At 39.3% G+C, this 16,913-nt stretch overlaps 1 protein-coding gene across 1 annotated transcript; it reads right to left on the reverse strand.

Moving 5' to 3' along the window:
* Positions 1-883: 883 nt before the first annotated feature.
* Positions 884-1,814, reverse strand: LOC116599314 (olfactory receptor 8B3-like). Its single transcript, XM_032359111.1, is given in 2 exon segments — positions 884-1,481; positions 1,483-1,814. Coding segments are annotated over 2 exon segments (930 nt in total).
* Between the last annotated feature and the right edge of the window lie 15,099 nt (positions 1,815-16,913).

The raw sequence follows: 16,913 nt of genomic DNA on the forward strand, positions 1-16,913 counted from the left end.
ATGATTCCATCCATGGCAAACTCAAAGGCACAGTAAAGGAGAGAATATCTAACTTGTCATCAATGCAAAGCCCACCTTCGTCTTCCAGGACCAAGATCTCACCTACATCAAATGGGGTGATGCAGCTGTTTAGTGTACTGTGGAGTCCAATGCAGAAGTCTGTGCCTTACATGAAGCTGGGACCAAGAATATCAGCATCTTCATCCTTGAGCTGAATAGGAAGCTCACTGGCATCGCCTTGCATGTCCCCACCCCCAGCGTGTCAGTCGTGGATCTGAGCTGCCACCTGGAGAAAGCTGTCAACTACTATGACATCAAAAAGCCAGTGAAGCAGTCATCAGAGGACCCCCTCAAGAGCTTCCTGGGCTTCACTGAGGATCAGATAGTCACTTGCAACTTTAAAAATTACACCCAATCTCCCATCTTTCACACTGGAGCTGGGGTTGTCCTCAATGACCACTTAGTCAAGTTCATATTCTAGTATGGTAATGACTTTGGCTACAGCTACATGTTGGTGAACTTTATGGGCTATATGGCTCTCAAGGAATTAAGAGTCTACTGGACCAAAAGACTTAGTCAGAACAAGAATTAAGAGGCTCTCTTAATGGTGGGGAGTACATGCCCTAACACACTGAGAATTTCCACACCTCTACACAGTTTCCATCCCAGAATTCCTGAAGCAGAGGAGGGAATTGAGGAGCCCTACTTGTTACTCTACCTACCAAAAAATATTAGAAATAAACTGACAGGAAAACCAAATTTCCATCATGGTGATAACAAATATACAGGATATGAACACTCCCACCTAAACTATTCTGACAAAAGAAATCGAACATACCAGTCCTGTAACTCCTATAACTATACCCACATACAGTGATTATGATTAAAACATTCTCCTACTCTGGGTTTTTCTCAGAGCAAGTATAATGTCTTTGTTTCTCAAGCTATAAATGAAGGGGTTCATCAAGGGAGCCACATTGGTATAAAAGACAGAAGAGATTTTTCCCTCACCCATCGACCCAACAGAAGATGGTTTAAGATACACAAATGCACCAGATCCAAAATAGAGAGAAACAACAACTATGTGGGAGCTGCACGTGCTGAAGGCTTTGGACCTGCCCTCAGTGGAGCTGATGTGCAAGATGCTGGACAGGATGAAACCATAAGAGACAAAGATGGTGACACTGGGCACAATGATATCTATGCCCACCACAATGAAAACTACCAGCTCATTCACATAGGTGCTGGTGCAGGAGAGCTGGAGTAGAGGAAGGATGTCACAATAATAATGGTTGACGGTGTTTGCACCACAGAAGGTCAGTCTCAGCATGCATCCTATGTGAGCCGTGGCACCTGAAAATGCCATCAAATATGAAGCAAGCATAAGGCTGGAACACACTTTGGGGGACATGGCAACATTATACAACAGTGGGTTACAGATGGCCACATAGCGATCATAGGCCATTGATGTCAGCACATAATTCAGAAATAGCAAAGAAACAGAAAAAGTAAAGCTGGGTCATGCATCCCCTGTAGGAGATAATATTCCTCTTTGATGTGAAGTTAATCAGCATTTTGGGTGTAAACACAGAAGAATAACAGAGGTCTATGAAGGACAAATTGAAGAGGAAAAAGTACATCAGGGTGTAGAGGTGTGAATTCAGCCTAATTAGAGTTATCAAGCCCAAATTTCCCAACACAGTGACCACATACATGAGTAGAAAGAAACCAAACAGGGGATGCCGGAGATATGGTAGGTCTGTTAAGCCTACCAGGATGAATTCAGTCACAAAAGAGGAGTTTGTAGGAGTCATTCTTCTCCAAGGGGATCTGTGAGTATAGAGAAACAGGATTACATTAGAGAAAAAGCCAGCTCTTCCCACAGTATTTCGACCTACAAAAGGGAATATATACTGGGAATATCTGAGGACTGAGACTAACCAAATCTGGACCCAGGAATTCTGCCTTTACCTCTATCATGATACTGGGAAACACTAACTCTCCCCTTTTTTAGAGGTTTATAAGCTAAACAGAACTAATACTACACAATTTAGCCTAGAAAGGGAAGTCTAGTCCTACCATAGACAAACATGACCACTGGAAAAACAAAAGGAGAAGGGAGACACAGAATAAAAGCCACAAATCCAGAAGAGTGAGAGTTCCATCCACGGAGAGGGAACTTACTGACAAAGATATTGTACCCCTGCATCCCTCAACTCTCTGAATATTCCCTGATTTCCCCTTGATCAAATTCCTCCTCACTTGAATCTCAGAACTGCAAAAAACTAAAAAGAAACTTACATAATATTGATCTCTGGATTTCTATCTCATAATAAGAGGGAAATTCATAAATGAAATTCAAGACTCGCCCTCCTTAGATCACAATACTCAGTACTCCCTTATCATTGTCTTTACCCCTGAAGTCCTGGAGGGGCAATTTCAGGTTCTAAGGTTTTGGTCCCTTTGTTCTAAAAGGATGTTACATATGCTTAATTTCAGGTATGCCCCCAGAAATCTTTCCAAACTGCAGGTCATAATTTCTGATTATGACTTCGAGTTCTCTCAAGAAGCAGTGGAAAATAGTCTTTATATCATTTGCCACTTGATAAAATACAGATGACTGAATGTGAGTTTAATGATACAATGCACCTGCTTATAAGTAGAGTAGAAGTTTGCTCAGTCTCTTCCCCTTGGGATTAGATTCATTGTGGAAAAGGAAATAAGAAGATTGTATTTACACCCTAGACCAGCCATCTGTCTTTAGTTCCTTAGGGACTCCAAATTTACTCAAGGTTTTTCATCACTCTAGGGATTGTCCATCTCCCAAGACAAAGCCAAAAGTGAACTCCCATCTCCCTGTCATCTTCATCTCTGAAGGGAATTCTACTATATTGTTTATTTCCCTCTTTCTTCGAATATACTAAATGGAAAATTTTCTGCAAGGGTTCTGCCTCCAGGATTCTTTATTACTTTCTCTGAAAGAACCTCCTTTTTCAAAAGGGAGCATCTCACATCAATTGTCTCTTTCTTGAGATATCTCTAAAATAATGTGCCATGTCATATATTCCTTCTGAAGTTTTTACTCCTAAGCATCTGTTGGAAATGTGTACCTGACAATTCTCCTGTGTTTTATGTAATATTTCCGTAAGAGGTCATCGATATCTTCTCATCACACACACACACAAAATAATAGGAGCTACAGAGTTAGGGAGTGTGCGTACGACTCCTACCTTCACTATTACTTATAAAACCCCAGGCAAATTCCCTAATTTCTTTTTTCCTCTGATTTATCATTGTAAAATAGGAATGGTAAAAACAGTACCATTTTCATTTGATTGCTATGATGATGGTAAGTAAAATGGCTAGAACAGTGCCTGTCCCATGATAAACAGTCAACTAATGTTAGCTATCTTTATACAGGTTCTCATAAATTCCAAGAGATTCTCTACCACCCCATTCACTGGACATTTTCCCCTTTAATTGTTGTGTGCTCCAATAAATTGTAAGTTCTTTAAAAATAAGCATCATTTTTATCCAATTTATTTCTTAAGTGTATATAATGTATATACTAGAAATTCCATAAATACTTTTTAAAATGATGTGGTTCTCTGGTTGCAAACCTTCAGAATATTTCCACATATCCCACATGCTAAGCAACAGAGTCTACAAACACAATGACCTCCACCCCGTTCCTCAACCACCACACAAATTGAGGCAGTTTTTATATTTTAACTCTACTACTGAACTGTAGTGGCTCCTATTTATTTTCTAGTGTTTCCCAAATGCCCTCTTTTTTTACCATCTAAACTGCTGCTAGAATGAGCTCTGAAAGCTCAGATCTGTCATTCCCTAGTTCAAGAAGTTTCAATCAATCTCCATTATCGGGGACAACTGAAATTTTGTCATGAAAGTAAATCTTGAAACTGTGATTCAGTCTCAGTATAACTAAAAAAGAAATTGAGTTGAAGTTCTTTTTTTTTCATTTCCATCTTTACAGGGTGTAATTTTATAATAATAATATATATATATATATGCACCTGGGTGGCTCAGGCGTCAAGCATCTGCCTTTGGCTCAGGGCATGATCCCAGGATTCTGGGATCAAGCCATGCATCAGGCTCCCTGCTAGGCAGGAAGCCTGCTTCTCCTTCTCTCACTCCCCCTGGTTGTGTTCCCTCTCTTGCTGTGTCTCTCTCTGTCAAATAAATAAATAAATATTTTAAATAAAAATACTATAAAAAATAATAGTGTGTGTGTGTGTATATATATAGCACATATATATATATATATTTGACAGAGAGAGAGCATGAGAAAGAAAGCACAAGCAGGGGAGCAGTAGAAGGAGAGAGAGAAGCAGACTCCCCACTGAGCACAGAGCCAGACACAGGGCTTGATCTCAGGAGCCTGAGATCATGACTTGAGCTGAAGGCAGCTACTTAACTGAACCATCCAGGCGCCACATAATTTTATGTATTTAAGATACATGACTTGATTTTTATATTTGTAAACATTTTCAAATGATCATCACAATCAAGTTAAAGTATCTATCACCTTACTTAGTTACCTTTTTCTTTTTTTCTTATTGTGCTGTTAGTCACCATACAGTATATCATCAGCTTGGGGTTTTTTTAAGGATTATTTATTTATTTATTTGACAGAAAGAGATACAGAGAGGGAGGGAACACAAGCAGGAAGAGTGGGAGAGGGAGAAGCAGGCCTCCTGCAGAGCAGGGAGCCTGATGTGGGCCTCAGTCCCAGGACTCTGGGATCATGACCTGAGCCAAAGGCAGACACTTTACAACTGAGCCACTCAGGTGCCCGCATCATTAGTTTTTGATGTAGGGTTCCATGATTCATTGTTTGCATGTAACACCCAGTGCTCCATGCAATCCTGGTCCTCCTTAATACCCTTCATCAAGCTCACCCTTTATTTTATAGTGTGAACATTTCAGATCTGCTCTCTTAGCAAATTTAAAGTATGCAATATTGTTAACTGTAGTGACATTGGTGTACATTAGATCTCCAGAACTTATTCTTCTTACACAAAGGAAACTTGCACAGTTTGACCAACACTGTGCAAGGATTTCTTTTTCTCTGCAAACTCACCAATGCCTGTTATCTATTACCTTTTTGATAATAGCCATTCTATCAGACATGCGGTGGTATCTCCCTGTGGTTTGCACCTGCATTTCCCTGGTGATTCCTGATATTGAGCATCTTTTCACATACTTGTTGGCCACATAGGGGCTTTCTTTGGAGAAATGTGTATTCTGGTCCTTTGCCCACTTTTTCATAGAGTCATTTCTTTTGTGTTATTATTATTACTGAGTTTTAGGTGTTCCTTGCTTATTTTGGATATAACTTTTTAACAGATATATGGTTTACCAGTATTTTCTCCCATTCCATAGGTTGTCCTTTCATTTTGCTGATTTTTTCTTTTGCTCTGAAGAAGATTTTTATTTGACATAATCCCACTTATCTGTATCTTTGCTTCTGTTGCCTTTGTTATGGTGTCATATCCAAAAAAAAAAAAATCTTTCATTTTATGCAAGAATTAATTGTGGTTTTCTCATGTTTTCCATTGGTTTCTTTGTTTATCTTTGTGCAATACCATACTCCTTTGATTAATGCAGCTTTTATAAGTTTTGCAACCAGGAAATATGAGTCTTCCTGTTTTTCTCCTTTTTAAGATTGTTTTGGCTGTTCAGGGTCCTTGTCTTTCCATATGAATTTTAGGATGGGTTTTTCTATTTCTGCAAAAAAAAGAAGTCATTGGAATTTTTTTTATTAACTTAATTTATTTATTTTCAGAAAAACAGTATTCATTATTTTTTCACCACACCCAGTGCTCCATGCAATCCGTGCCCTCTATAATACCCACCACCTGGTACCCCAACCTCCCACCCCCCGCCACTTCAAACCCTCAGATTGTTTTTCAGAGTCCACAGTCTCTCATGATTCACCTCCCCTTCCAATTTACCCCAACTCCCTTCTCCTCTATAACACCCCTTGTCCTCCATGATATTTGTAATGCTCCACAGATAAGTGAAACCATATGGTAGTTGACTCTCTCTGCTTGACTTATTTCACTCAGCATAATCTGGAAGAGATTATGCTGAGTCATTGGAATTTTGATTTGGATTGTATTGAGTCTGTAGATCCCTCTGGGTAGTATCAACATCTTAACAATAGTTAAGTCTTCCAATCCAGGATCATAGAGTATGCTTCCATTTATTTATGTCTTCTGTATTTTCTTTCAGCAATGTTTTTTCACTTTCATTTTACAAGTCTTTTATCTCCTTGGTTAAGTATTTAATTCTATATGATGCTGCTATAAATGGAACTGCTTTTTCTTAATTTCCCTTAAGGATTGTTCATTTTTAGTGTTCATTTAAAGGCATCTCTTCTTTGTGTGTTGACTTTGTATCCTGCTACTTTCCTAAGTTCCTTTGTGGTCTTAATTTTTGTTGACTCTTTAGAATATTCTACATATAAGATCCTAACCCTTGAGAAGAGAGGTGTTTTTTCTTCTTCCTTTCCAAGTTGGAAATTTATTATTTCTAATTCTTGCCTAATGTCCTGACTAGAAATTCTAGTGCTGTGTTGAATAGAGGCTGTGAGAGTGAGTGGCCTTCCCCTGACCCTGAACTTTGAGAAAGAGCTCCCAGATTTCAAGCACAGCTTTTATTCTTTTGAGGTAGTTTCCTTCTAGTCTTATCCTGTTGAAATTTTTATCATGAAAGGATGTCGAATTTGGTCCAACTCTTTTTCTTAATCAATTGGCATGATTGTGTGTGTGTGTTTGTGTGTGTGTGTGTTTCCTTCATTTTATTTATGTGGTATGTTACTTCAATCAGTTTCATATGTTGAGCTACCCTTGCATTCCAGGAAATCTCACTTTTTATAATCCATTTAACATGCTGCTGTATTTCATATGCAAGCATTTTGTTGAGGATATTTGCATTAATATTCATTTAGGGTATTGGTCTATAGATGTCAATTCTTGTAGTGTCTCTGTCTGCCTTTGGTATTGGGGTAATGATGGCCTCAAAGCCTGAGTTAGGAACTGTGCCATACTTTTACATTTATGAAAAAGCTTGAGAAAAACTGATGTTAATTATTCCCTAAATGTTTGGTAGGATTGACCAGTGAAATCATGAGGTCAAAAACTTTCTTTACTGGGAGATTTATAGTTATTGATTCAATGTCCTTACTAGTCATAAGTCTATTCAGGTTCTCTATTTCTTCATGATTTAGTCATAGTAGGCTTTGAATTTCCAGGAATTTATGCATTTCTCTATGTTATCCAATTTGTTGACTGTTCGTAGCACTCCCTTATAATCTTTCTTATTTCAACAGAAATAGTTATAATATCCAAACCTTCATTTCTGAGTTTTGACATTTTTTTAAAAGATTTTATTTATTTATTTGACAGACAGAGATCAAAAGTAGGCAGAGAGGCAGGCAGAAAGAGGGGGGAGAAAGCAGGCTTCCTGTTGAGCAGAGAGCCCAGTGCGGGGCTCGATCCCAGAACCCTGGGATCATGACCTGAGCCAAAGGCAGAGGCTATAACCCACCGAGCCACCCAGGTGCTCCAAAATAATAATATCTTTTATTGAAGAGACTGTCTTTTTTCCACTGTATATTTTTTCTTGTTTTGTCGAAGATTATTTGACCAATGAGGGTCCATATCTGGGCTCTCTACTCTGTTCCACTGGTCTATGTGTCTGTTTTTATGCCAGTACCATGCTGGCTTGGTGATCACAGCTTTGTAGTAAAGCTTGAAATCAGGTAAATCAGTTTTATTTTTGTTTTTCAACATTTCCTTAGCGATTCGGGGTCTCTTCTGATTCCATACAAATTTTAGGATTATTTGCTCCAGCTCTTTGAAGAATACCAGTGGAATTTTGATCGGAATAGCATTAAAAGTATAGATTGCTCTAGGTAGTATAGACATTTTAACAATGTTTATTCTTCCAATCCAAGAGCATGGAATGGTCTTCCATCTTTTTTGTGTCTTCTTCAATTTCTTTCATGAGTGTTCTGTAGTTCCTTGAGTACAGATCCTTTACCTCTTTGGTTAGGTTTATTCCCAGGTATCTTATGGTTCTTGGTGCTATAGTAAATGGAATCGATTCTCTAATTTCCCTTTCTGTATTTTCATTGTTAGTGTATAAGAAAGCCACTGATTTCTGTACATTGACTTTGTATCCTACCACGTTGCTGAATTGCTGTATGAGTTCTAGTAGTTTGGGGGTGGAGTCTTTTGGGGTTATGCATATAAAGAATCATGTCATCAGCAAAGAGAGAGAGTTTGACTTCTTCATTACCAATTTGGATACCTTTTATTTCCCTTTGTTGTCTGATTGCTGTTGCTAGGACTTCTAATACTATGTTGAACAAGAGTGGTGAGAGTGGGCATCCTTGTCGTGTTCCTGATTTCAATGGGAAGGACGCAAGCTTCTTCCCATTTAGGATGATATTTGCTGTGGGTCTTTCATAGATTTTATGAAGTTCAGGAATGGTGCTGGGAAAACTGGGCAGCTACATGTAGAAGAATGAAACTCGACCATTCTCTTACACTGTACACAAAGATAAACTCAAAATGGATAAAAGACCTCAGTGGAGACAGGAATCCATCAGAATCCTAGAGGAGAACATAGGCAGTAAGCTCCTCGATATCAGCCACAGCAATTTCTTTCAAGATATGTCTCCAAAGGCAAAAGAAACAAAAGCGAAGATGAACTTTTGGAACTTCATCAAAATCAAAAGCTTCTGCACAGCAAAGGAAACAGTCAAGAAAACAAAGAGGCAACCCACGGAATGGGAGAAGACATTTGCAAATGACAGTACAGACAAAAGGTTGATATCCAGGATCTATAATGAACTCCTCAAACTCAACACACACAAAACAGACAATCATATCAAAAAATGGGCAGAGGATATGGACAGACACTTCTCCAATAAAGACATACAAATGGCTATCAGACACATGAAAAAATGTTCATCATCACTAGCCATCAGGGAGATTCAAATTAAAACTACATTGAGATATCATCTTACACCAGTTAGAACGGCCAAAATTAGCAAGACTGGAAACAACATGTGTTGCAGAGGATGTGGAGAAAGGGGAACCCTCTTATACGGGTTGGTGGGAATGAAAGTTGGTGCAGCCTCTTTGGAGAACAGTGTGGAGATTCCTCAAGAAATTAAAAATAGACCTTCCCTATGACCCTGCCATTGCACTTCTGGGTATTTACCCCAAAGACACAGATGTAGTGAAATGAAGGGCCATCTGTACCCCAATGTTTATAACAGCAAGGGCCACGGTCACCAAACTGTGGATAGAACCAAAATGCCCTTCAACGGACGAATGGATAGGGAAGATGTGGTCCATATACACTATGGAGTATTATGCTTCCATCAGAAAGGACGAATACCCAACTTTTGTAGCAACATGGACGGGACTGGAAGAGATTATGCTGAGTGAAATAAGTCAAGCAGAGAGAGTCAATTATCATATGGTTTCACTTATTTGTGGAGCATAACAAAAAGCATGGAGGACATGGGGAGTTAGAGAGAAGGGGGTTGAGGGAAATTGGAAGGGGAGGTGAATCATGAGAGACTATGGACTCTGAAAAACAATCTGAGGGGTTTGAAGTGGCGGGGGTGTGGGAGGTCGGGGTACCAGGTGGTGGGTATTATAGAGGGCATGGATTGCATGGAGCACTGGGTGTGGTGAAAAAATAATGATACTGTTATGCTGAAAATAAATAAATGAAAAAAAAATAATATCTTAATACTTTCAAATGTCTAACCAATAGCTCAATTTCCCACATTGCTGTCAAGGATTTTAACACAGATTCTCATTAAAAATGTATGATACAATCAGAAAAGACAATTATTATATGATCTCTATGATATGACGAATTTGAAAGACAGGGCATGGGGTTGTGTGGGGTAGGGAGGGAAAAATGAAACAAGATGGGACCGGGGAGGGAGACAAGCCATAAGAGACTCTTAATCTCAAGAAACAAACTGAGGGTTGTTGGGGGGTTGGGGGGAGGATTAGGGTGGCTGGGCTATGGACATTGGGGAGCGTATGTGCTATGGTGAGCGCTGTGAATTGTGTAAGACCTATGATTCACACACTTGTACCCCTGAAGCAAATAATGCATAATATGTTAATTTAAAAAAATGTAAGATACAGCCGTGTGATAAAGTTAGTAGATATAGTTGCTTCATTCTGAAAAACTTGCCTTGCAATATCCTTTTATCAATAAAAAGTAGTGATGGATGATATAGACAGTTTATTCTCTGTTTAACACACAAAATAAAATTTTGTAGAGCTCTGTTTACCATTATATTAATTATAAAGAACTCTTTTTCATTTCTTTTTTCCAACTGAGAGCGTAATATCTAACAAGCTTGTAAAAGTGTACATAATATTCTGAAAAGTGTGACATTTCCCAAACGTTGCAGCCTTACTATTCCAAGAAATGATCACTCATAGATAGATAGATAGATAGATTGATTGATTTTATTTTTTTTAATTTTTTATTTTTTATAAACATATATTTTTATCCCCAGGGGTACAAGTCTGTGAATCAGCACTCACCAAAGCACATACCCTCCCCAATGTCCATAACCCCACCCCCCTTCTCCCAACCCCCCTCCCCCCAAAACCCTCAGTTTGTTTTGTAAGATTAAGAGTCACTTATGGTTTGTCTCCGTCCCAATCCCATCTTGTTTCATTTATTCTTCTCCTACCCACTTAAGCCCCCATGTTGCATCACCACTTCCTCATATCAGGGAGATCATATGATAGTTGTCTTTCTCTGCTTGACTTATTTCGCTAAGCATGATATGCTCTAGTTCCATCCATGTTGTCGCAAATGGCAAGATTTCATTTCTTTTGATGGCTGCATAGTATTCCATTGTGTATATATACCACATCTTCTTGATCCATTCATCTGTTGATGGACATCTAGGTTCTTTCCATAGTTTGGCTATTGTGGACATTGCTGCTATAAACATTCGGGTGCATGTGCCACTTAGGATCACTATGTTTGTATCTTTAGGGTAAATACCCAGTAGTGCAATTGCTGGGTCATAGGGCAGTTCTATTTTCAACATTTTGAGGAACCTCCATGCTGTTTTCCAGAGTGGCTGCACCAGCTTGCATTCCCACCAACAGTGTAGGAGGGTTCCCCTTTCTCCGCATCCTCGCCAGCATCTGTCATTTCCTGACTTGTTGATTTTAGCCATTCTGACTGGTGTGAGGTGATATCTCATTGTGGTTTTGATTTGTATTTCCCTGATGCCGAGTGATATGGAGCACTTTTTTATGTGTCTCTTGGCCATCTGGATGTCTTCTTTGCAGAAATGTCTGTTCATGTCCTCTGCCCATTTCTTGATTGGATTATTTGTTCTTTGGGTGTTGAGTTTGCTAAGTTCTGTATAGATTCTGGACACTAGTCCTTTATCTGATATGTCGTTTGCAAATATCTTCTCCCATTCTGTCAGTTGTCTTTTGATTTTGTTGACTGTTTCCTTTGCTGTGCAAAAGCTTTTGATCTTGATGAAATCCCAATAGTTCATTTTTGCCCTTGCTTCCCTTGCCTTTGGTGTTGTTCCTAGGAAGATGTTGCTGCGACTGAGGTCGAAGAGGTTGCTGCCTGTGTTCTCCTCAAGGATTTTGATGGATTCCTTTCGCACATTGAGTCCTTCATCCATTTTGAGTCTATTTTTGTGTGTGGTTAAGGAACTGGTCCAATTTCATTTTTATGCATGTGGCTGTCCAATTTTCCCAGCACCATTTATTGAAGAGGCTGTCTTTTTTCCATTGGACATTCTTTCCTGCTTTGTCAAAGATTAGTTGACTGTAGAGTTGAGGGTCTATTTCTGGGCTCTCTATTCTGTTCCATTGATCTCTGTGTCTGTTTTTGTGCCAGTACCATGCTGTCTTGATGATGACAGCTTTGTAATAGAGCTTGAAGTCCGGAATTGTGATGCCACCAACGTTGGCTTTCTTTTTCAATATCCCTTTGGCTATTCGAGGTCTTTTCTGGTTCCATATAAATTTTAGAATTATTTGTTCCATTTCTTTGAAAAAGATGGATGGTACTTTGATAGGAATTGCATTAAATGTGTAGATTGCTTTAGGTAGCATAGACATTTTCACAATATTTATTCTTCCAATCCAGGAGCATGGAACATTTTTCCATTTCTTTGTGTCTTCCTCAATTTCTTTCATGAGTACTTTATAGTTTTCTGAGTATAGATTCTGTGCCTCTTTGGTTAGGTTTATTCCTAGGTATCTTATAGTTTTGGGTGCAATTGTAAATGGGATTGACTCCTTAATTTCTCTTTCTTATGTCTTGTTGTTGGTGTAGAGAAATGCAACTGATTTCTGTGCATTGATTTTATATCCTGACACTTTACTGAATTCCTGTATAAGTTCTAGCAGTTTTGGAGTGGAGTCTTTTGGGTTTTCCACATATCGTATCATATCATCTGCGAAGAGTGATAATTTGACTTCTTCTTTGCCAATTTGGATGCCTTTAATTTCCTTTTGTTGTCTGATTGCTGAGGCTAGGACTTCTAGTACTATGTTGAATAGCAGTGGTGATAATGGACATCCCTGCCGTGTTCCTGACCTTAGCGGCAAAGCTTTCAGTTTTTCTCCATTGAGAATGATACTTGTGGTGGGTTTTTCATAGATGGCTTTGATGATATTGAGGTATGTGCCCTCTATCCCTACACTTTGAAGAGTTTTGATCAGGAAGGGATGCTGTACTTCGTCAAATGCTTTTTCAGCATCTATTGAGAGTATCATATGGTTCTTGTTCTTTCTTTTATTGATGTGTTGTATCACATTGACTGATTTGCGGATGTTGAACCAACCTTGCAGCCCTGGAATAAATCCCACTTGGTCGTGGTGAATAATCCTTTTAATGTACTGTTGAATCCTATTGGCTAGTATTTTGGTGAGAATTTTCGCATCTGTGTTCATCAAGGATATTGGTCTATAGCTCTCTTTTTTGAGGGGATCCTTGTCTGGTTTTGGGATCCAGGTGATGCTGGCCTCATAAAATGAGTTTGGAAGTTTTCCTTCCATTTCTATTTTTTGGAACAGTTTCAGGAGAATAGGAATTATTTCTTCTTTAAATGTTTGATAGAATTCCCCTGGGAAGCCGTCTGGCCCTGGGCTTTTGTTTGTTTGGAGATTTTTAATGACTGTTTCAATCTCCTTACTGGTTATGGGTCCGTTCAGGCTTTCTACTTCTTCCTGGTTCAGTTGTGGTAGTTTATATGTTTCTAGGAATGCATCCATTTCTTCCAGATTGTCAAATTTGTTGGCGTAGAGTTGCTCATAGTATGTTCTTATAATAGTTTGTATTTCTTTGGTGTTAGTTGTGATCTCTCCTCTTTCATTCATGATTTTATTTATTTGGGTCCTTTCTCTTTTCTTTTTGATAAGTCGGGCCAGGGGTTTATCAATTTTATTAATTCTTTCAAAGAACCATCTCCTAGTTTCATTGATTTGCTCTATTGTCTTTTTGGTTTCTATTTCATTGATTTCTGCTCTGATCTTTATAATTTCTCTTCTCCTGCTGGGCTTAGGGTTTCTTTCTTGTTCTTTCTCCAGCTCCTTTAGGTGTAGGGTTAGGTTGTGTACCTGAGCCCTTTCTTGTTTCTTGAGGAAGGCTTGTACCGCTATATATTTTCCTCTCAGGACTGCCTTTGTTGTGTCTCACAGATTTTGAACCGTTGTATTTTCATTATCATTTGTTTCCATGATTTTTTTCAATTCTTCTTTAATTTCCCAATTGACCCATTCATTCTTTAGAAGGATGTTGTTTAGTCTCCATGTATTTGGGTTCTTTCCAAACTTTCTCTTTTGGTGGAGTTCTAGCTTCAGAGCATTGTGGTCTGAAAATATGCAGGGAATGATCCCAATCTTTTGATACTGGTTGAGTCCTGATTTAGGACCAAGGATGTGATCTATTCTGGAGAATGTTCCATGTGCACAAGAGAAGAATGTGTATTCTGTTGCTTTGGGATGAAATGTTCTGAATATATCTGTGATGTCCATCTGGTCCAGTGTGTCGTTTAAGGCCTTTATTTCCTTGCTGATCTTTTGCTTGGATGATCTTCCATTTCAGTGAGGGGAGTGTTAAAGTCCCCTACTATTATTGTATTATTGTTGATGTGTTTCTTTGATTTTGTTATTAATAGGTTTATATAGTTGGCTGCTCCCACGTTGGGGGCATAGATATTTAAAATTGTTAAATCTTCTTGTTGGACAGACCCTTTGAGTGTGATATAGTGTCCTTCCTCATCTCTTATTATAGTCTTTGGCTTAAAATCTAATTGATCTGATATAAGGATTGCCACTCCTGCTTTCTTCTGATGTCCATTAGCATGGTAAATTCTTTTCCACCTCCTCACTTTTAATCTGGAGGTGTATTCAGGCTTAAAATGAGTTTCTTGGAGGCAACATATAGAAGGGTTTTGTTTTTTTATCCATTCTGATACCCCGTGTCTTTTGATGGGGCATTTAGCCCATTAACATTCAGGGTAACTATTGAGAGATACGAATTTAGTGCCACTGTATTGCCTGTAAGGTGACTGTTACTGTATATTGTCTCTGTTCCTTTCTGATCTACCACTTGTAGGCTCTCTCTTTGCTTAGAGGACCCCTTTCAAGATTTCCTGTAGAGCTGGTTTGGTGTTTGCAAATTCTTTCAGTTTTTGTTTGTCCTGGAAGCTCTTAATCTCTCCTTCTATTTTCAATGATAGCCTAGCTGGATATAGTATTCTTGGCTGCATGTTTTTCTCATTTAGTGCTCTGAAAATATCATGCCAGCTCTTTCTGGCCTGCCAGGTCTCTGTGGATAAGTCAGCTGCCAATCTAATATTTTTCCCATAGTATGTTACAGACTTCTTTTCCCGGGCTGCTTTCAGGATTTTCTCTTTGTCACTGAGACTTGTAAATTTTACTGTTAGGTGACGGGGTGTGGGCCTATTCTTATTGATTTTGAGAGGCGTTCTCTGATCCTCCTGAATTTTGATGCTTGTTCCCTTTGCCATATTGGGGAAATTCTCCCCAATAATTCTCTCCAGTAAACCTTCTGCTCCCTTCTTTCTTTCTTCTTCTTCTGGAATCCCAATTATTCTAATGTTGTTTCGTCTTATGGTGTCACTTATCTCTCGAATTCTCCCCTCGTGGTCCAATAGCTGTTTGTCCCTCTTTTGCTTATCTTCTTTATTCTCTATCATTTGGTCTTCTATATCACTAATTCTTTCTTCTGCCTCATTTATCCTAGCAGTGAGAGCCTCCATTTTTGATTGCACCTCATTAATAGCTTTTTTGATTTCAACTTGGTTAGATTTCAGTTCTTTTATTTCTCCAGAAAGGGCTTTTATATCTCCCGACAGGGTTTCTCTAATATCTTCCATGCTTTTTTCGAGCCCGGCTAGAACCTTGAGAATTGTCATTCTGAACTCTAGATCTGACATATTACCAATGTCTGTATTGATTAGGTCCCTAGCCTTCAGTATTGCCTCTTGTTCGTTTTTTTGTGGTGAATTTTTCCGCCTTGTCATTTTGTCCAGATAAGAGTATATGAAGGAGCAAGTAAAATACTAAAAGGGTGGCAACAACCTCATGACAATATGCTTTAACCAAATCAGAAGAGATCCCAAATCGTGAGGGGGGAGAAAGGGGATAGAAAGAGGTTCAAAAAGAAAGAAAGAAAAAAAATGAAAAAAAAATAAAAGAAAAGAATTTTAAAAAAGAAAACGAATAAGGAGAAATATAAAATGAAAAAATATATATATATTAGATAAACTAGTTAAAAAACGTTAAAAAAGAAAAGGGTAAAAGTTAAAAAAAGTTTAGCAGAAGAAGAGAAAAAAAATGAAAAAGAAAAAAATTAAATTAGCTGCAAGACTAAAAAAATCACAGGGAAGAAAAAAAAAAAAAAAGAAAATCACAGGGAGAAAGCCATGAATTCCGTGCTTTGCTTTCTCCTCTGGAATTCTGCTGCTCTCCTTGGTATTGAAACCGCACTCCTTGGTAGGTGAACTTGGTCTTGGCTGGATTTCTTGTTGATCTTCTGGGGGAGGGGCCTGGTGTAGTGATTCTCAAGTGTCTTTGCCCCAGGCAGAATTGCACCGCCCTTACCAGGGGCCGGGCTGAGTAATCTAGTCGGGTTTGCTTTCAGAAGCTTTTGTTCCCTGAGAGCTTTCCGTAGAGTTCCAGAGGACGGGAATACAAATGGCGGCCTCCTGGTCTCCGGCCCAGAGGAGCCGAGAGCCCGGGGCCCCACTCCTCAGTGCGCCCTCAGAGAACAGCGCCCAGCAACTCCCGTCTGACCTCCGGCCGCGCTCCAAGCTCACCAAGCCTGTGACTGGTTCAAGGTAACCCCGAGCTTTGAGCTCACTGTCGGCTCTGTCTCTGTAGCCGGCTTCCCTGTTCTAATACCTGTAAGCTCTGTGACACTCATACACCCCCAATCCTTCTGTGACCCTGCGGGACCTGAGGCCACGCTGACCCCGCGTGGGCTTCGCCCCGGTTTAGCCTCTGGAGTGATGTCCCTCAGCGGAACAGACTTTTAAAATTCCTGATTTTGTGCTCTGTTGCTCTGCCGCTTGCTGGGAGCTGGCCCCTTCCCCCGGGGTCTATCTTCCCGTCGCTTTGAATTCATTTCTCCGCCGGTCCTACCTTTCAGAAAGTGGTTGTTTTTCTGTTTCCAGAATTGCTGTTCTTCTTCTCTTCGATCTGCCGATGGATTTGCAATCTTTAGATAAGCTATCTAGCTGATCTCCGGCTAGCTGAAGTAGTCTCAGCCTGCTACTTCTCCTCCATCTTGACTCCTCCCCCACCCCATGATAGATTGATTTTAAA

This window comes from Mustela erminea, chromosome 9 (assembly GCF_009829155.1).
Source record: "Mustela erminea isolate mMusErm1 chromosome 9, mMusErm1.Pri, whole genome shotgun sequence".
NCBI lineage: Eukaryota > Metazoa > Chordata > Mammalia > Carnivora > Mustelidae > Mustela > Mustela erminea.